This window comes from Enhydra lutris, unplaced genomic scaffold (assembly GCF_002288905.1).
Source record: "Enhydra lutris kenyoni isolate GAN:26980312 unplaced genomic scaffold, ASM228890v2 scaffoldscaffold13, whole genome shotgun sequence".
Classification (NCBI taxonomy): domain Eukaryota; kingdom Metazoa; phylum Chordata; class Mammalia; order Carnivora; family Mustelidae; genus Enhydra; species Enhydra lutris.
This window is the reverse complement of record NW_019154097.1, coordinates 33187950-33209013: the sequence shown is the minus strand read 5'-3', so window position 1 is coordinate 33209013 and position 21064 is coordinate 33187950. Positions and strand designations below refer to the sequence as shown.

The 21064-nt window shown below is 52.9% G+C and overlaps 1 protein-coding gene across 1 annotated transcript; it reads left to right on the top strand.

Moving 5' to 3' along the window:
- The first annotated feature begins 2653 nt into the window (after positions 1-2653).
- On the top strand, positions 2654-21047 carry LOC111145811 (WD repeat domain 34). The gene is given in 9 exon segments (XM_022501055.1): positions 2654-2839; positions 11247-11495; positions 17466-17575; positions 18113-18270; positions 18852-18961; positions 19479-19646; positions 19852-20084; positions 20326-20483; positions 20696-21047. Coding segments are annotated over 9 exon segments (1611 nt in total). The 3' UTR covers positions 20935-21047.
- Positions 21048-21064: the final 17 nt, after the last annotated feature.

Below are 21064 nucleotides of genomic sequence, written 5' to 3'. Positions count from 1 at the left end.
CTCCCTTTCAGATTCCTCCTTCCTGGCACATGTCCCTGCTCAAGACTCTCCCACCCTGGATACATTACCCCAACAGCCCTGCTTGCCCAAGGTATAATACTTAATACTCTCTCCAGCATAACTAAGCATATTCTGATCATTCATTCATTCATTCATGGCTTTTTTTTTTTTTTAACAAATAAGCCACATAAAACTTGAATGCCACAAAGAGGCAACTGCTATCAGTATGTGGATCTATCTTCCTAGGTTTTGTCAGAAATATGTATTATAATGATATATGTTATAATGATACATAATATCATAAAAGAGGATACACTGTGCATAAATTGAGTCATAAAAACTTTAATATGCTGCACATTTGCCACAGTAAATATCTCTATAACAACACTGTTAATGGCCACCTGAGATTCTATACCATGTATCAGAAATACTCAATTAAAAGCCTACTATACATTCTTTCTTAAATATTTATTTATTTATTTTTAAATATTTTATTTATTTATTTGACAGAGATCACAAGAAGGCAGAGAGGCAGACAGAGAGAGGGAGGGGGAAGCAGTCTCCCTGCGGAACAGAGCGCCAGATGTGGGGCTTGATCCCAGGACCCTGAGATCATGACCTGAGCCGAAAGCAGAGGCTTAACCCACTGAGCCACCCAGGCGCCCCTATTTATTTATATTTGAGATTTTATTTATTTATTTGAGAGAGAGTGAGTGAGAGAGAAAATGAGCAGGGGGAGCAGGCGAGCAAAGGGAAAAGAAAGCTCCCCACTGAGTAGGGAGCCCAATGTGAGGCTCGATCCCAGGACCCCAGGATCATGACCTGAGCTGATGGCAGTTGCTTAACCCACTGAGCTACCCAGGCACCCTTTTTTCTCAAATATTCAGTGAGCACCTGTTGTGTGGCACGACTTTGCTTAGAAATTTAGGTTGACTGCAAGATCCTACTATTACCATAGTAAAGTTATTATAAACGAGGCGCTAGTGAATTTCCTTGGGGCTCAACATCTGGGCATGTCTGTAATTGCTGACACAGGAAAAATTCCCAGAAGTAGGATTTCTAGATTCAAGAGGAGACTTTAAGGCCAAATTACCCTCCAATTAGGTTTTCCCAATTTACACTCACACCCACTTTCTGTCTTTAACTGCTTTGATAATGTCCAATACTTTCTCTACTTCCTTCTTTCATTCTGAAACTCTTTTCAGGCTGAGTTTTGTTCCTCCTACTCCACTGAAATTATTCTCACTGAGGTCATCAGATATCATGGAGTGTCAGTTTCAGTGATTCATCTGTTTTCGGTCCTTATCTTCATTGACCTGTTTGGGCCATGTAATACCTCTGGGCCACTCTTCTCTTCCTGAAATATTTACCATCCTTGGTCAGGTAAAGCAGATCCAGTCTTACTAGCTCATTTGACACCTAGGAAACCAAGGCCTGAAGAGGTTCCCATTTTATCAAGGAGGACATAGCATTGTGCTGGGTTCAAATCTAGACCTCTTGACTCCCATGGTCTTGAGCTTTTTGAGCTCGATTTTTGGAATCCTTGGTGATGTTTGCACATTGTTAAAGAGGGCCTCACTAGGACAATTTTATCTGATTCTTCTTTGTTTCATAAGAAATTTCTTTTGGATTTCATTTTTACCCCCCCCCCCAGTGCTGTTAATTAATCAGTCTTCAAGGCCTTGGCTGCACCAGGGTCCTAATGAGGGCTCATTTGTGCTGTGGTGCAGAGGGGCCCCTAACTGGGCAGGTTTTCATCCCTGAGAGTTCAGGGATAGAATGAAAGCAGCCCAGAGGACCTGCGGGGAGGATACCTGCCAAGAAGCCGGGAACCGACCTTTGGGGCTAAGCAGCAATCTGCAGGGCCTTGGGCAAATTTCTTATGGGCTTTTCTGGGTGACCTGGGCAGTTACTTCTCAGACCAGGTACCCTCATGTGACATTGAGCAATTGCTTCTTCCTAGAGTTGTTTTGAGGATTTAGTAAGTTCTACATACATAACATCTCTGAGCTCTGCCTGACACAAGATAGACAAGAAGTGATAGTTATTTGAGCCTTTCATTTCGATTTAACAAGCACTTTTCTATATTCGACCTCATTTGGCCTTTCAGTTATCCAATCAAACTCTACCTCCGCAGATGCATATTTTAAAAATAATCATTTTATCGCGGTAGAGACTTGAGGATCAGAGGGCAAGCACTTGGACTCGAGGTGGCCGCCAACTGGAGCCCGCTCCCCTGGGGAGCACCCAACTTCTCAGTGGGCCCTGCAACCCCCAAGCCCCACAACTCGTCAGCCCGCCACTGTCGCAGCCTCGCGTCCTCACAGCCTCCCGTCCTCGCTTCTGCATCTGGCCATTCAGCGCCATCTTTGAGCCTGGCACGGAGCCGTACTTCCGCACTTTCCTCCCCAAACCAGGGGTAGCCACTCATGCCCAAGTGTGCCCCTACTGGGATGAAGTATCCATAGCTGGCCAGGCTTGTCTCCTGCTGGCCCCAAATAATAATTTATCGCGTACTCCCAGGTCTTGGAGGATGGGGTCTGACCAATTCAAAAATGGTGGGGATACCCCCACCTTCCCTGTCTTCCGCTTTAGACGCGCATGGGCGAGGTCACGTCGGAGTGCGCAGGCGCGACAGGGCGGGGCTATTTCCATGGCAACCCGCGCGCAGCTCGGGTAGCTCGGCCCGGCGGGAAGTGCGGGAGCTGAGGCACTGGCGACAGGCGGGGCTCTGAGCGCCGAGGGGCCCGGGCGCCCGGCGCCCCTGCAGGACGAGACCCTGGGCGTGGCGTCTGTGCCCTCGCAGTGGAGGGGCGTCCAGGGCATCCGCCGGGAGACGGTGAGAGCGCCGGCCCGGCTCCGGGCGACGGGGGCCGGAGGGCGAGGGTCCGCGCGCGGTCTCCGGGCCGAGTTCTGGCGTGCCGCCAGTTTGTTTTGTATTTTCACTCACAGACGCTAACCCTGGCGGGATTCTCGAGCGTTTCCTCAGACTCTCTGTGCAACCACAGAAGGGGTTTTTCCTTAAGACTCTTGAAGACCCCGTGTTTTGCAGGATTTTGTGTGAACCGCCGTTTCGGGGCATTTCAAACTAACTTTTCTTAAAAAGAAAAAAAAAAAAAAAAGAGAGCGAGCAGATTGCATTTCAAGGTTGAGATGCGCCAGTTTTTCTAGGAGCGTCATCAAAAGCGCACACAGCGAGGTTTTGTGAGGAGTGAGGGGCAGGGCTCCTGGGCGTCGGGTCTTCTCCTCAGGGAACTTTGTGCAGACTTTGAGGGCCTGCTGTGTGCCCAGAGCTCTTCCCTCCTGGAGCCGACGTGGGGTCGTTTGCAGGGCACGGGCAATAAGTAAATTCTGCGGTGTGTTGTTAGGAGGTGAGGAGTGCCACGGACGAACGCAAAAGAAGGGTGAGGGCTTGGAGGGTCTGGGTTGGAGAGAGAGGGGGTGGGCGGGCCTCACTGAGAAGGTGACATCAGAGGAGTGGTAGAGCAGCCCCGCAGGGCAGACTGCCAGTGCAAAGGCCCAGTGGTTGGAGCAGATCTTGCGTGTTTGAGGAGGCAGCCCGGCTGGCGTGGAATGAGAGAAGGGGAAATGGTCCCAATTGAAGTCAGAGTGGGTAAGCAGAGGCAGGTCAGGTGGGGTCTTGCAGATCATTTTAAGGACATTGGCTTTTCCTTGGTGAAAATGGAGGGCATTGTAAGGTGCTATGCATTTACCAGAAAAGAAAACTTAGTTTGCCACCAGAGTGGCCAGACCTGCAGAGCTTAGCTCCTCACCAACACCGATGAGCTTTCCATGAAGTCTTAGTCTGGAAGATAGGTTGCAGGTCTCAAGCCAGGATTTGATGTGGCTTCAAAGCTCTCCCCACTTACATCCTGCCTAGAAATGGTTCTGGTGCACAGCCAAGTGGATGTTTTAGTTAAATCTGCCCATTCTTATCACAGGTAAAAGTGTACTTCACAGTTCCTGGCTTTGAAATAGCTCTTGTTTGCCAAAGGCCCAGATTCTAGAAGACTTTAGATTTGGAAACCACTGATTCAGTCTAACTTTTTTTCTTCTTACAGAGAATGAAATGGAGGCAGGTTCATTTTCTTGTGACTATAGTTTTTACCTGTAGGATTCTAAGAACAAATTCCAAGTAAAAAGCTTTCATCTGTGATGGTGGTTTCCCTGGACTAGCATCTCCTGTCTTATTGAAGGAGATGTTTGATTAAGTTATAAGAATGTTGCAGGGGTCGGAAGAAGGAGGTAAATTGCTTTTTCTTTTTTTAATATAATTTTTAAAAAAAATTTATCTATTTATTTGACAGAGAGAGATCACAAGTAGGCAGAGAGGCAGGCAGAGAGAGGGGAGGAAGCAGGCTCCCCACTGAGCAGAGAGCCCAATGTGGGGCTCGATCCCAGGACCCCGGGATCATGACCTGAGCCGAAGGCAGAGGCTTAACCCACTGAGCCACCCAGGCGCCCCTAAAAAAAATTTTTTTTAAAGACTGTTTATTCTAGAGAGAGTGCATTGGGGAGGGAGGGGTAGAGGGAGAGAGAATCCCCAGCAGATTCCCCACTGAGTGCAGGGCCTGACCCCACAACCCGGAGATCATGACCTGAGTGGAAACCAAGAGTCAGACACCGAACCAACTAAGCCACCCAAACTCCCCTTTTTAATATATTTTTTTAAGATTTTACTCTTTAAGTAATCTCTACACTAGCGTGGGGCTCGAACCCATGAGCCAGGTGCCCCTTTTCTGTTTTAATACTAATGGTCTTTGGCCTTCCTTGAGTTTTCCTGTCGTATTCCAATATGTTCACAGAGGGATAGTGTCCCGAGCTTTGGTTCGAGACCGGAGTGCACTCACTCTTTACGGCTTTGGGCCAGTCACACGATCTCTTCTTCTTCAAAGTGGGTCCTTATGAGAACACTTCCTGAGGGGTTAAATGAGACTGTGAGTAAGAAAGCAGTTTGAAAGCCTGGAGCTGCTCAGGTGAATGGTCTGGAGGTGTCAGGCGCCTGGGCAGCTGCCTGAGATGATGGAGGGTGCGTAATTATCCCTCCTTTCTCATCCGCTGTTTCTCAAACTTGGCTGACACTGGAATGTCCTGGGACCCTTGAAAAATATGGATGTCTGGGTCCTACCTTCAGCGATTCTGGCTTAATTGGTAAGTGTTGTGATGTGGGAATCTGCTTTTATTAAAGCTTCCCAGGTCATTCTAATAGGTAGCAAAATTTGAGACCATCCATCGAATGCATCCTACTTTCCAGCAGCATTACCTCTCTGAAGCCCAATTCTGATCCTAGGAAAATGTGGGGTGTGTTTTTTTTCCTTTTTTGAAAAATTGTGGTGGGGCGCCTGGCTGGGTCAGTGTAGAGCATGTGACTCCTGATCTTAAGGTCTTGAGTTCGAGCTCCGTGTTGGTCATAGAGATTACTTAAAAATAAATAAAATTGTGGCAAGAGACACATAATAGAAATTTTACTGTTTTTAAGTGTGCAGTTGAGCGGCGTCAAGTTCATTCACATGGTGCCACCACTCACCACTATCTAGTTTCAGAACTTTCTCATCTGTGGGATGCATTTTGGACATTCAGGTCTGTCTTGCTTGGACTGTGGGCTCCCGGAGGACAGGGGCATTAGTCTTGTGTACTTCTGCACCTCCTGAAGGCAACCAGGAGATCCTGGATCGAATAATTTTCCCGTGTGCTGTCATCCCACACAGGGTACATCTCTCCTCTCCTGCTTCAAATTAAATTCGCTGCCTTCCTGCGGGCTCTTCCTCCTTTCCTGACGGGCTGCTGCTTCGTGGCCTTGGTGGCTTCTGTAGCGTATGTCACCCCCTGCTGGAAGGTGTTTGTTTTTAACTGGGGTCTGGCCTCTTACGGATTTTCAAGGAGAATTCAGTCTGTGGTTCTCTGCCTTTGAGTTTGCTAGACAGCGTTGATACTAGATTTACTCATTTTTTTTTAAAGAGCACGAGAAGAGATTGAGAGGCTAAAATGACACCAAAATGGTCTGCAGTAACTGCAGCTCAAAGGGGTCTAGCACCTCGGCGGCTCCCAGCTTCTGTGGAAATGTCTGCTGTTGTCCTCCGCACGTGGCCGAGCCCTGGCTCCACGTTGTCGTTTGAAAAGCTGTTTGTTGCCCTGATAGACTCAAGAGGCAAGTTCACCTGAACAGGAGGTTGTGCCTTGACACGGGTTCCCGGCACAGTTACTCCGCCCTTGCAGAGGCCGCTTGGGACGGTTGTCCATGCTGCATCGTGAAACCCACTCAGCATCACACCCAAGACGTTCCCGCCCCACCTTGTCTGCTCATTGGCGGATTGTGCCTCGCACCCGGGTCAGATCGAGGCGGGGCTGCTGCGTGGGCTTTGCAGCATGTGCACAGGGAGCTGCTGACCTAGGCGGGGGTCCTCTCCGCTGTCATCACACCTTCTTCTCCTCAGGTGTGTGGGCCCCGATGAGGAGGAAGAAAGGAGGCCTTTGGGGTGACGGCAGCCTGAGGAAAAGGTAGCTCTGGGGAGGACAAGTGGAAGCGGGCCTGCTGGAAGTGGCGAGGTGATAGTGACGAGCCACTCCTCCCGCAGGTGCCCAGCAGCGCCCCTCAGGTGGGCTTAGCAGCATTCCTCTGCCTCTGGGGATGAGCCATGACCCTAGGTGAAGCCCAGGACCCGGAGTAGTGGAGATAGTCAGAACCCGGAGTAGTGGAGATAGTCAGAAAGGGGGGGAATGTGAGCATGGTGTGTACGGGGTAGGGGGAGGTGATGGGCCTTGGGCTGTGGCCCTGGGAAGCATACAGAGGGGTGAGGCCCACATGTGGGGTCTCAGTTACCGCCCCCACCCCAGCATCCACATCACCTGGGGGCTTGTTAGCACAGCACACTCAGCCCCACTCCAGGAGGTCGCAGCTTGTGTTTTCGCAAGCTTCCAGGTGATTCTGGGGCTGCCCATTGAGAATGCAGGTCTAGAATGGTCTTTGAGGTTCTTTTCCACTCTGGAGTCAGATGTGCTGGCTCAGGCTGACTGGGAGAATGAAGCGAGAAGTGGTATGCTTCTGGTATTAGCTGGTGGTGGTTACTACCCAGGGGAGTAATGGGGGCTCGTCTCTCATGGCATTTCCCCAGACCTTCAAAGACACATTCTTTCTATGGTGATGTATTTCCTCGATTAGAGGACACACGCCCACCCCAGCCTTTGTAACAGATCTTAAAATTCGGTGTGTCTCACAAATGACCTGTGTATGTAATATAGTTTCCCCCGAAGAACTATTAAATAATTGGAATGTTTTATAATCAATACATCCTAGAGTCAAGGAGATGTATATATTTTATTTGTCTCTTTTTTTCTTGAGAGGGAGAGAGGAGGGGGAGGGGTAGAGAGAGCGAGAGAATCTGAAGCAGCCTCCATGTCTGGGATGGAGCTAGATGGGGGCTTGATTTCACGGCCCTGAGATCATGACCTGAACTGAAATCAAGAGTCAGATGCTTCGCCGACTGAGCCACTCAGGTGCCCCTATCTATCTATCTCTACACCCAGTGGGGGGCTTGAACTCATGACCCTGAGATCAAGAGTCACATGCTCTACTGACTGAGGCAGCCAGGTGCCCTTGAATGTATATTTTTAATAAGAAAATGACTATTCTACTTATGACTTTGAAGTTGGCCTGCCCCATATTGATATCCCCTGGATGGATTTCTCTAGCTGGCCAGTTTCTGAATGACTGAGTCACACATCGGCGCAGTTACACTAGCACTGGTCAGTCTTTGACCCTGAAGGCAGGGCAAAGCCCAGTATTCTGTCAACACACTTCTCGGAGCCTGGGGTGGGGGCCGGTCACCAGACCCAGTGGGGCCAGTTCCTCTGTCATGAGGAGTGTTCCTGAAATTGATTGATCCATCCTAAATGCCAGCCAGAGACCCATTATTTCAGAAATGAGGCCTTGAGGGGTGGTGGTCTGGGGGTCAGGGAGCCTTCCTAGGGGTTAGTGTGATAGCAAGTGACAGAAACTGGCCCAGACCAGGCACTTCTGTTCAGGATGCAGGGGTCTCCTGGGTCCCTCATGGAGGTGCGGCTGGTCCCGAGGAATCCAGGAGGCTTTGGGGGCTCTGCTGTTGCCATGCATTCCCTGAGGCCTGTCTCTACTTGGCTCCTGGTCACATGGTGGCACTGGCTGAGTGTCAGGGCCCAGAGTTTCCAGGTTTCAGTTCCGGGCCTGTGCTGTCTAACTTGTGAAATCTTTGTCTCTGTCATGAGTTTCCCTGAGAGAGCTCAGGTGGCCCAGCAGAGTAGTGTTCACTTCCCATCTAGTCGGAAGCTGCAGTCCTGGTGTTGGGGGCACATTTTGTGGCTTGGGTAGGAGTCCTGGCCTTCTGGATGTCTGCGGGCTCTCTTGGGGCAGGATTGTTAGGCACTCATCCTAGGCTCTGCTCCCTGAGTCTCATTGCCTTCCTCTCCGCTGGAGGTTGCCGGGGCTTCGGACTCCAGAGCACGGAGCCTGGTAGTCTTGATTTGGGAATTGTTTCCCTGGTCCACACCTCCTAGTGCGATTAAAGTTTGGCCCCAGCTCCTCCCCCACCTCCGCATTTCCCCTGCAACACCTGTGCCTCCGAGGTGTGGGAGGCAGGTGTGGGAGGCAGGTGTGGGAGGCAGGTGTGGGAGGCAGGCTGCAGCCCAGCATCCTGAACACTCTCCTTCCGGGCCTCGCTGGGGCCTAAGAAGCAAGGACCCCACTGGGCCCTGACCTCTTCCCTGACATCTCAGACGGGAGCCTCAGCACAGCCACACACTGCCTGGCACGGAAGGCACCAGTATATACTGGGTAGCCTTGAGCGAGCCCTTCCTTTCTGGAGGTTTGGGGCTCCAACCCCAGACGATCTGGGTCCGGTCAGGATCAGACCAGATACTTGGATCATGAACCATGGAAACCTACGTTGGAGTCCCCGAGGGAAAAGAAAGTCATGGTGGTTTCCTGCCAGTTCACAGAAAAAAAAAAAAAAAATTGCAGGTGCATTATCATTGGTTTTTTAAGTTTTTTTTTTCTCCCCAAATTTTCCCTAGTGTTTTTTTGACATTGGTCGTTTGCCTGAATAAGCGCAGCAAGGAAATATTAATAGAGATAGCTGGAAAGGTGACCGCTATGTGTCTCTTGTGGCCATTTTTGTCTTATGTTAGGACACTGGGGTAACATTCTTTTAGAAGCATTTTTCTGCATTCATCTGATGTGATCAGTGGCCAGGACGCTGGACTGTTTGGGAGAGAACACCATGGCTGAGACAGGCTCGTGTCACAGGTCAGACTACCTGGATTCAAGTTCCACTGCACTCACCTCTGTGCTGTGTGACCTTGGGTGAGTTACTTCTCTGTGCCTCGGTGCCAACAGCAGTAATGCAGAAATAGGATTTTCTCTATAGGGTGGTTGCGAGCGTGGATAAGATGTGGCTAGAGCTTTGGGGAGACTGCGTGAGTGAGCACTTAGTCACTGACACTCTTACCATCATTGTGGCTTCTGGAACTTTGATTTTCTCCCACTGTCTTAGAATTTGGCTCAGCCTGTATTCTTTCTGGTCCCCGAGCCCATCCACGAATTCCTCAGTGTGCACACTCCACTGGCACTGGGGCAGCCCTCCAGTGCTATGGTTTCAGGTCGAGTCTCTGCTGGATGCTCTCCGAGCTTCCTGCCTTGTGGCCGCTTCCATGCAGACGGCAGGGAGGCATCTCAGTCTAGAGGGGGCCCCACAGAACCGCTTCTGCGCTCTCTTCTCCCAGAACTTGCCATCGCATTCACTGGTTGTCACACCTGCTCTCTGCTCCTCACATCTCCCTGAGCTGCCAGAGAGGCATGGCCCTGCTTACGGCCACCCTGGGGCTCACACCTAGAGGGAAAGCCCCACTTGTCCTGGCTCTCAGACACCTCTGGGCCTTGCCCTTGCTCGCGTGCCGCCCTCCTCACCCACTGTGGCCGGGTGCGCCGCCAGCTCTCCAGTTTCTGAATGTGGGGCCTCCTCTACCAGCAGGTTTTGGTCTCGCCTCCCGGCTGGTCCCCATCCCTGTTCCAGGCCCCTCTCCTGCTGCTCTCCGCTTGTCCTTCACACCTCAGTGCAAGTGCTGTGTGCCCAGAGGCCTCCCCAGCTGTTCCCTTCTCTCCCACACCTCAGCTGCACTTAGCGTCGTTGGTAGTTGATGGCTTTTCTTGTTTGTGTAGCCCCGACCCCCGTAGAACCTCCTTAGGCACAGGAATCTTGCACATTTTGTTTGCTGCTGTATCAGTAGTACCCGGACAGTGCCTGGCAAGTGGATGCTCAGTAAATAGTGTGTGTCTAGCAAAATGGAGATACATATAAATAACATGTAATATATGTTACATATGGTATATATGTATATATAATACAGTGTATGGGTGTGTGTGTGTATATACATGTAGTATATAGCATAAACGGGCTTATGCCGTGTGCCAAATACCATGCAAAGAGCCAGGGATATAAAGAGACATCAGAAGGGTTCTGAAGCTGGAGGCACTTACAGTTTAATTGGTGGTAGAAAAAGAGAATTTTGTGGAATGTGAAAGGGAATGTGGGGATGGGTATTTCATGTTCTAGCAAGGGCTGCCCCTAGGTAGGGCCAGCTCCCTTCCTTCGGGCTTGCTAGTGCTGGCCTGCTGCCCAGCGCTGTCCCCCAGGCCTGAGTGTGGGGCACAGGGGTCTGGGCCTCGTCATTGCCCTTTGTGTTCAGGTGCTTGGTGAGGGGCCGCATGAACAGAGCCTCTTGCGAGACCACGACGTACGATAGATGGCCCCTCACTTGGTAAATGATGGGTCATGTCCATGTAAGAAAGAGGCTGATCTGCTGTCTGTCCCTGTGCCCAGCTAAACAGGGGATGAGGGATTGGAGGCAGATGGCGGGGTGGGGAAAAGGGGCAGCTGGGGAGAAGCCTGCCTTCCACCAACTAGCTCATCACAGACACACTCACTTTCTTTGATGACGGGGGGCATCTTGGACAGTGCCTGCTAAGGGAGGGAGAAGCTTTGGGCCATTCTGCTGGTGGCCAGGTTTGACATGCTTCCGTGTGCTGGCTTAGGCGACCACTGCTGGCTCTAATATGACATGACTACTGTCAGGTTCTTCAAAAGGGCACTCCTAAAAAAAAAAAAAAAAAAAAAAAAAAAGATATTCCTGAGGCCCGAGGGTCAGCAGCAGCACGGGAGGGGAGTGTGTGGGCCGGTGAGGCTGCGTGTTGACTGCTGGGTTGTGATCTTCTGCAGAAAAGTTGCCAGACAGCGAGCATTGCCACCGCCGAGAAGGCGGCCCAGACCCGGAAGCACGTGGATGCCGAGGTGCAGACGGAGGCCCCCGTGCCAGTCAGCGCGCCGTCCGTGTCCCCGCATGATGACCCCCGGCTCGCAGCCTTTCTTCGGAGGGTGGAGGCCATGGTTATTCGGGAGCTGAACAAGAACTGGCAGAGCCATGCTTTTGATGGCTTCGAGGTGAACTGGACTGAGCAGCAGCCAACGGTAGGGAAAGGGCTGGCGCGGCCTGGGACGCACCCCTCCTCTGCTCCAGCTCGCGCCTTGGCTCTGTTTTCAGTCCTTCTTTTACGCCACCCAGATACTGATAATAGTAGTAATACTAACAGAGTTCACTGGGCTCTAACATTCTGCCAGGTGGATAATTTTATAAGAGTAAGTCCTCAGGGGCCCCTGGGTGGCTCAGTCAGTTAAGTGCCTGCCTTTGGCTCAGGTCATGATCTTGGGGTCCTGGGACTGAGCCCTGCATCGGGCTCCCGGCTCAGCGGGGAGCCTACTTCTCCCTCTTCCTCTGCCCCTCCCCACTACTTGTGGGTGCTCTCTCTCTCTCTTACACTCTCTCAATAAACAAAGTATTTAAAAAAAAAAAAAGAGGGACCTGTGGGTTGTTTAGTCGGTTAAGCATCTGCCTTCAGCTCCAGTCATGATCCCAGAGTCCTGGGATCGAGTCCCACGTCAGGCTCCTTTCTCAGTGAGGAGCTTGCTTCTCCCTCTGCCTGCCATTCCCCCTGCTGCGCACACTCTCTCTCTCTCTCTCTCTGACAGATAATTAAAATCTTAAAAAAAAAAAAAAAAAAGGAAAAAAAAGGGACTTCCCCTGCTGTCAAGAAGTAGGTGTGGTTGGGGTGCCTGGGTGGCTCAGTGGGTTAGGGCCTCTGCCTTCAGCTCAGGTCATGATCCCAGGGTCCTGGGGTTGAGCCCCGCATCGGGCTCTCTGCTCCGCAGGGAGTCTGCTTCCTTCTGCCTCTCTGCCTAGTTGTGATTTCTGTCAAATAAATAAAATATTAAAAAAAAAAAAAAGTAGAAGTAGGTGTGGTTATCTCCATTTACAGCTGGGAGGTACTGAGAGGTACAGGTGGGACACTTCGAGCTGAAGTGACTTTTCCAGGGTCAAACGGAGCTAGTTAGCAATAGAGGGAGGGTTTGAACCCGGGGAGTCGGACTCTGGACTGAATTCTCCCCACTGCTTGGCTGTGTCTCCCCAGGCAGCACACACTGTGGGCTCTCTGTGCCATTTCATTTAGCATGACTGCATGAGGCAGTACTAGGATGATCACCGTTTTATACAGGGGGCCCAGAGAGGCTAAGTGACTTGTCTGTGGTCACACAGCTTCACGGTCTAAGCTGGGATATGAGCCTGGTCTGGTTTCACTACCGTGCTCTAGTGACTTCCGTGTCTCCAGGGCTCAGTTCAGAGCTGTCACCCTGTATACTCAGGTGGCCAGCCGCACAGACAGCCCAGCCTTTGAGATGAGGAAGCCTCTGAATGAATGGGAGGGGTTCTGGGCTTTGGCTCCGTGCTGGGCCTCAGCCTACCCTGTGGACAGGGCAACTTTGCTCGGTGCTGCATGCCCTCGACGGACCGGCCGCAGAGCCTTGGAGCGCCCGGCCAAACTTTTTATACAATGCTTTCTTCCTTGGGAAACAGAGATGAGTAACTATGTATTCAGAGGTCATAAGCCCTGCTCTAGCCGCTTCTCCTCCTCTGCCCACTTACTCCCAAGTCAGTGGAAGGCAAGGGAGAGTGGGTTTGTTCCAGGGAAATCCTCAAAATCCCTCTGAAGAGCAGGTGTGGAGGCCATACCGAAGTGGGCGGTCCCTGAGGCTCAGGAAAGCTGCTTGATGGAAGCGCTTGGTGATCATTCAGAGCCCAGCCCACTCTTCTCCTGCCATTGCCCATGCGCGCACCACCCCCCAACTTTACAGTTGCATTTAGAGAGGTTAAACTTTTTTTTATTATTAGAGGTACTTTTACTCATTTCTATGAATTAATTTGGTCCCAGTGTATATTGCTCTCTCCCCTTTACAAAATATCTGTTTTCTGACTACAGAAACGATATGTGTTCATTGTAACAAATCCGGGCAGTACAGAAACAGCGAGCGTGTACCACGTGGACAGTGGTAGGGAACTCCTGTTCCTGGGCCTTTAACTCCTCCCTGTGCTACAATAACACACACCGCTGTTACTAGTGTCATTAAGAACTTTTTTTTTTTAAGGATTTTATTTATTATTTGACAGAGCACAAGCAGGGGGAATGGCAGAGGGAGAGGGAGAAGCAGGCTCCCCGCCGAGCAGGGAGCCGGACTCGTGGCTCGATCCCAGAACCCCGGGATCATGACCTGAGCTGAAGGCAGAGGCTTAATGACCGAGCCACCCAGGCGCCCATCCCTAGGACATTTTAAACAAAAAATGGAAAGCACTGTACATTTTCTTTATGACTTTTCTCACTTGCCAGGGCTCTCCACGTCAGTTCCTATAAAGGTGCCCCAGGCTGCATCCCACTGCATAGAGGTGCCATCCTTTATCGGACGCTCCTGTGGGACTCGGTCTCTTCCGGAAACGTGCGGACAGGCGGGAGATCGGGCCCCTCTCAGTGGCAGTGGGGTGCGTTGCCCCATGGCCTCGTGTCTTAGCGGTTCCCGGAATGCCGGGCAGAGAACTCTCCAAGTTTGCTGTTAGATTAACAACGTCAGCAAATCTCTCTCTCTCACTTCTTCTTTTGTATTAGCTTTTTGTTGATTTCCTCATAATGGAATTATGATTTTGGCTGATATGGGGTTTTTCTGTCTTCTGCTGTCAAGGTGTTGGCCTTGACATTTCATCGCTCTCCTTGGCACTGTTGTAGCCACTCCGGAAAGGCTGGGATGCCGTGCTCAGAGAGAAACCCTGATTTCCGATTTCCAAAAACAATCTGACAACCTTGGGGAATGCTTAGAAATCAGAGATAAGAGACAGGGGCTCCCACGGGACTTCTGATCTCCTGGCTCTGTTGTTTCCTTCCTCTGGCTTTGCACATGTGTGTGGACAGCTGTGCATCACTGTGACCGATCTCGGGGTCTTTTCCGGTCGGGAGCAAAGCCTGTTTTGTGTTGTCAGGTGGCTACAGAGACTTCATGCTTGTCCTTTTAAAACCTCTGAATGTTTTGTCTGCACACAGTATTTTTTTGTGCCAGGTTTCTTTCTTTCTTTCTTTCTTTCTTTCTTTCTTTCTTTCTTTCTTTCTTTCTTTTAAAGATTTTATTTATTTATTTGACAGAGATCACAAGTAGGCAGAGAGGCAGAGAGGGAGAGGGAGAAGGAAGCAGGCTCCCTGCTGAGCAGAGAGCCCGATGTGGAGCTCGATCCCAGGACCCTGGGATCATGACCGGAGCCGAAGGCAGATGCTTTAACCCATTGAGCCACCCAGGCGCCCTTGTGCAAGGTTTCCTAAGGTGTGTTCTCCACACATGTCTGTTTACCCTTTGTGCTGTTCTGTGTCCGTCACGGTGACAGTGTGGGGTGGTCCCATCGTCTCCAGCTTCTCCCACTTTGTCGTCTCATCTTCAGATCTCAGTTGTACTGGGTGTTACAGTTATAAGTAGTGTCATGACAAATAATATATACGGTTTATTTCTAATGTAAACTTTGGTTGAACGTGACATAAAAAGGCACACATCTTGCCACTTCAGGCCTGTGGCTTTTCAAAGTGAAAACCCTTGTGGAACCAGAACCCAGATCAGGAAACTGAATGCAGTGCGACCCTGGAGGTTTTCTTGAGTTACCTCCACCTCCTACCCCACCGCACAGCTTTTCTTTTTCTCTTCCTTCTTTCTTTCTTTCTTTTTTTTTTTTAGTTTATTTATTTTTAAGTAATCTCTACCCCAGATGTGGGGCTCAAACTCATAAGCACGAAACCAAGAGTTGCATGCTCTGCTGTCTGAGCCAGCCAGGCACCCCTATATGGCTTGGTTTTAAATAACAGATTTATTGAAATACCATTCACATCCCATATAATTCACCCATTTAAAGTGTACAGTTCAAGGGCACCTGGGTGGCTCAGATGGTTAAACCTCTGCCTTCAGCTCAGGTCATGATCTCCAGGTCCTGGGATGAGCTCCACACTGGGCTCCCTGGTCAGTGGGGAGTCCCCCCTCCCTCTCCCTCTCTACCTACCCCTTGCTCGTGTGCATGCTCTTTCTCTCTCAAATATAAATACAACAATCTTTAAAAAAAAAAAAAAAGTGAAGTGTAGGGGCACCTGGGCAGCTCAGTCAGTTAAGCGTCTGCCTTTTAGCTCAGGTCATGATCCCAGGGTCCTGGGATCGAGTCCTGCATCAGACTCCCTGCTCAGCAGGGAGCCAGCTTCGCTCTCTGCCTCTGCTGCTCCCCTTGCTCGTACTCTCTCACTCTGTCATATAAATAGATAAAATCTTAAAAAAAATAGTGTACAGTTCAGTAAGATTTTATGTTCCTAGAGTTGTACAACACTGGCACAACTTTATTTTTATTTTTTAAAGATTTTACTTATTTATTTGAGATAGAGGGAGAGAGAGAGATTGTGAAAGAGAGCACAAGCAGGGAGAGCAGCAGGCAGGGGGAGAAGCAGGCTTCCTGCTGAGTAGGGAGCCCAATGTGGGGCTTGATCCCAGGAGTCCGGGATCATGACCTGAGTCAAAGGAGCCCACCAGGCGCCCCACTGGCACAATTTTAGAACATTCATTGCCGTCAAGAAGAAAGTCCATACCCACTAGCAGTCACTCCCCATTTCCCCCCAAATCCCTGGCAGCTACTCGTCTTCCTGTCTGTACGGTGTCCGTTGTAGACATTTCCCGTGGATGGGATCCTGCACGAAGCTGTCTCGGTGACCGGCTTCTTCCACGTGTGGAATGTCGGCGAGGCTGGCTGTGGCGTGTGCCAGCAGCTCTTTCCTCCCCGTGGCTCGGTAGTCCTTCCTGCGTGGGGGGGTGTGCCCCATCTATCGGCTGGTGGGCATCTCGGTTGTGACACCTGTGTACAAGTTTTTGGATAAACGTATTTTCAGTTCTCTGGGTGTGGACCTCGGAGCAGAATTGCTGGGTCATAGGGTGCCTCTCTGTTTGACCATTTGAAGATCCACCAGACTGTTTCCCCACGGCAGCCGCGCCATTCTGCATTCTTGCCAGTGGCGCATGCGGGTTCCCACCGTACAGCTTTTTACACGTATTAAGTTCTTTCCGTTGGATAGTTTCCTTCTGTGGAGTCACGAGGTCGGGAGTATGCAGCTTTTCACAGAAGTTTGGTCTGTGCTGTAGATCCCATCCCAGAAACCTTGGGCTGATGGCTCATGGTGGCCCGCATGGCCAGCCTTGTCATTTGCTGTGCCAGCCTGCCCTGGGCTGAGAAAGAACATGCCAGGCCTTTACATGTAAACCCTGTGGCACTGAGTATAGTCACATTGTACAGCTATCACCACCATCCAGTTCCAGAAGCCAAAGCTTGCTCTTTCTTTCTTCCTTCCTTCCTTCCTTCCTTCCTTCCTTCCTTCCTTCCTTCCTTCCTTCCTTTCTTTTTTTTAGGGGCTGGAGGGGCAGAGGGAGAGGGAGAATCTTTTTTTTTTTTTAAGATTTTATTTATTTATTTGACAGACAGAGATCACAAGGAGGCAGAGAGGCAGGCAGAGAGAGAGGAGGAAGCAGGCTCCCTGCCTAGCAGAGAGCCTGATGTGGGGCTCGATCCCAGGACCCTGGGATCATGACCCAAGCCAAAGGCAGAGGCTTTAACCCACTGAGCCACCCAGGCGCCCCGTGGGAGGGAGAATTTTAAACAGGCTGCACTCAGCACTGAGCCTGACACGGGGCTCAGGCTCACAACCCTCAGGCTCACAGCCTGAGCCGAAACCAACAGTAGGACACTTAACCCACTGCACCATTCAGGCACCCCAGAAGCCAAACCTATTGAAATGGTGTGTAGAACAGGGTCTGACTCTGTTCCAGAACCTGGCATTTGTATCGGTTTGGAAGATCCTTTCTTCTGGGTTTTTGGAAGTATCCTTTGAGGGGTATGTTTGGGTGAAGCCTCCAGATTTCCCTCCAGGACTGGGCAGTGGACCTGGGTGGCTTGGGTGGTCCAAGCCTGTGTATCGTTTTTTTTTAGATGGCTATGAGACCACCTGTTGGGTGGCTCTGGGCTCAGGGTCGGGGATGGTCTGTCTCTTGCAGGTGACCTGTTTACACACCCTGGGCTACCCCCCAGCCCAAGGGGAGGGTCTGCACGTGACCAGTGTCTCCTGGAACACCACCGGGTCTGTGGTGGCCTGTGCCTATGGCCGGTGAGTGGCTGCCGTGGTGGCTGCATCGGGCACTGGGAGGCCCTCAGACCCTGGTCTAAGAGGTCTAAGACCTCTTTTTTCCTATCCGTGTGGTGAAGGGTTGGCCAGAGCCTGGCCATTCTGGGAGTATTTTTATTCTCAAGGCTGCCTGGACACCAGGTTGGCTGGTAAGAGCAGAGGAGGGAAGGGCGTCAGGTGCAGGCGTCCTGGTGCCCACCTGTCAGCACAGGGCAGTGAGCCTGCGCCTGCCGCCTCTGCTCCATGAGCTGTCTCCTGATGGGCCATGGTTCCCCCACCCTGCCACTGGGTGCACCCATCCTTGGTTTCTGGGAACCCTTTTCTAGAGGTTGTGCCCTTGGGGTGCCATGGAGATGCCCGTGCCACTTCAGTACCCAGTACAGTCTGGGTGTGATGGAGGAAACTGCGGCTCATCTGTTCGGGGTTGGTTGGGGAGGACGGTGGGTCAGGTGATAGGAACAAGATGGGGAGGAGGCCCCCGCCTCGAGGCAGAGCCAGCTCAGGCTTGTCCCTGCGCAGGTTGGATGATGGGGACTGGAGCACGCTCAAGTCCTTCGTGTGTGCCTGGAACCTGGACAGGCGAGGCTTAAACCCCCGGCAGCCGTCGGCGGTGGTGGAGGTGCCCAGCGCTGTCATGTGCCTGGCCTTCCACCCAACACAGCCATCCCACATCGCAGGTAAGCCTTCAGCCTGCTTCGCTTCTGCCCCCGTGGAGGGTGGCCGGCGGTGAGCTCTCCACTGGGCTGTCAGCCCCTGGGCACGGCCAAGGTAGGTCTGCTGAGGGGGGGAGGAGAGACTGGGGGGCTCTGATCCCTGAGCTCAGGTGAGGATGCAGAGGATGGCTGGTGTGGAGCTGGGAGGCGGAGGAGGCAGGTCATCGCGGAGTCTGGCGGGCCATGGGGTGTGGGCCGTGGGATGTGGGCCATGGAAGGGCACAGCCAGGTCAGGACCAGAGGCGGGGCGACATGAGCACCCTTGGGGAGCTGTCAGCGATGATAGGAGCCTCATGTGTTGGGAAAGGGGGTTGTGCTGGAGGGAATGGCAGGATGCTGGGGCGGGGAGGTCAGCCTGGCAGCGGGAGAAGCATCCCGGGTGTGTGGGGGGTGTGCGGAGGACCAGGACTTTCCTTCCTCAAGGTGGTTTTGGGGAAGTGGCTCCACGTCCTGGCTCCGTGGCTGTGAAGGGCTGGCACTTGGCCAGGAAGCGGGAGGGGGCTGGGTGTGGGTCAGTTCCTGCCCGGGCCTGCTTGGTCCCACAGGTGGGCTGTACAGTGGTGAGGTGCTGGTATGGGACATGAGCCATCCCGAGGACCCGCTGCTCTGGAGAACGGGCCTGACAGATGACACACACACAGACCCCGTGTACCAGGTCAGAGCAGTGGGCTCCTGTGTGGGTCTGGGAGGCACCATCCCCTTCTTGGCTAGGCTGGGCTGGGCTGTCACAGGCCTGCTCCTGGAGGCCAGGCAGGAGAGAGGGTGCCCGCTCGGCACAGGCATGGCAGAAGGTCACTGGGGAGTTGGCAGTTGGACAGCTGCCTTCAGCATTCTCAGAGCTCCCAGGGCATGAGTCACATCCCCGCCCCTGGCAGGAGCCACCCCCAGGGCCCTGGGCCATTCCCAGCTGCACCCCCCGACCCCACCCCCCCCAAGCTGCCACTAGAGGTTCCCAGCTGTCCCGGCCTGCCTGGGCTCAGGGACAGAGCTCAGAACCCTCAGGACTGTCCCCTGGTGTGTGCGGTGGCTCCTGGCCTCCCCCAGAATTCTCCTTATTTTCCTAGAAGGGTGGGTGGGAATGGGGGATGACCGTCGGTCTGCCTGGGAGGTGGGGGCAGGCTGGGGAGCAAGCGGCGCTTTCCTGACCTCGGTCCTGCCTCCCGCGGCCCCAGGTGGTTTGGCTGCCTGAGCCCCGGCACAGCCACCGCTTCCAGGTGCTGAGTGTGGCCACGGACGGGAAGGTGCTGCTCTGGCAGGGGGTCGGGGTGGGCCGGCTGCAGCTTACGGAGGGCTTCGCCCTGGTTGTGCAGCAGCTCCCGAGGAACACCAAGCTAAAGAAGGTACTTGGGGCCCAGTTGCCCCTGGACCCTGCAGGGCCTCTGTGAGGAGCCCTGGGTGGGAGGGGGCAGGTGACACGGGCTCCCGCACTACCAGTGGAGGACCTGCCGGTTGACCTCCTTGGGCCCCGGTGCCCACTCGAGGGACTGGGCTCTTGTGGGACACTGGGATTCTCTTGACTCTGCCCTGGCATTCATTTCTCCACAGCCTCCCCGGGGAGAGACTGAGATCGGTGCCACGGCGGTGGCCTTCTCCAGCTTTGACCCTAGCCTTTTTGTCCTGGGCACGGAAGGCGGCTTCCCACTCCAGTGCTCACTGGCAGCGGAAGAGGCCGCCCTCACCCGGATGCCTAGTTCTGTGCCCCTGCGGGCCCCGGCACAGCTGACATTCTCTCCCCACGGTGGTCCCATCTACTCCGTGAGCTGTTCCCCCTTCCACAGGTAGAGAAGGCCCCAGTGTCCCCGGCATAGGGAGGGCGAGGGGGTCCCACAGAACCGTGGGAAGGGCCTATAGTCTATTCCCGGCCCAGGTCTTCCCCATGGGAGCTCTCATGCCCAGAGCGCTGGTGGTTGGCTCCAGGGCATCAGCCCCTTGCTCCCTAAGGGGATCCCTGGTTTGGGGAGGTCCAGGGAGGCCCAGTGGACCAGGACATTCAGCACTCCTCCCCTGCTTCCTGTCTAGGAATCTCTTCCTGAGCGCGGGGACGGATGGCCATATCCACCTGTACTCCATGTTGCGGGCCCAGCCCCTGGCCTCCCTGCAGCTGTCCCACAAGTATCTGTTCGCCGTGCGCTGGTCGCCGGTGCGCCCCCTGGTGTTTGCAGCTGCTTCTGGGGAAGGTAGGAAGGACACCAGACTCCGATCCAGAACGCCGCAGGGGCCCGGCCCAGATCTGGAATTCTGAGCTGGGGAGAGACAGCACGTGGGGGGATTGCCATACCAGCTGGTAGCTTTATTTCGTGCTGCGGCCTGTCGAGTTTCTCTTTTCTGGGTACGCAGGGGACTTGGAGGAGGGGCAGACGCTTGCCCCCACGCCTCTCTCTCTGCGCAGGTGACGTGCAGCTATTTGATCTCCAGAAAAGCTCCCAGAAACCCACGGTTTCAATCAAGCAAACCCAGGATGAAAGCCCGGTCTACTGTCTGGAATTTAATCGCCAGCAGACTCAGCTCCTGGCCGCAGGCGACGCTAAGGGCACGGTAAAGGTGTGGCAGCTGAGCACCGAGTTCACAGAGCAAGGGCCCCGGGAGACCGAGGACTTGGAGCAGCTGGCAGCCGAGGTGGCCACCTGAGGACAGCGAAAGGACAGCAGGGCCCCGCAGGTGGGGGCAGGTCTGGCGAGGCCACACCTGTGCCGCGCTGTGGGGAGCTCTCATGGAAGCTGAATGAAGACCTCACAAATCTCTGGGGAGAGTCATTTAT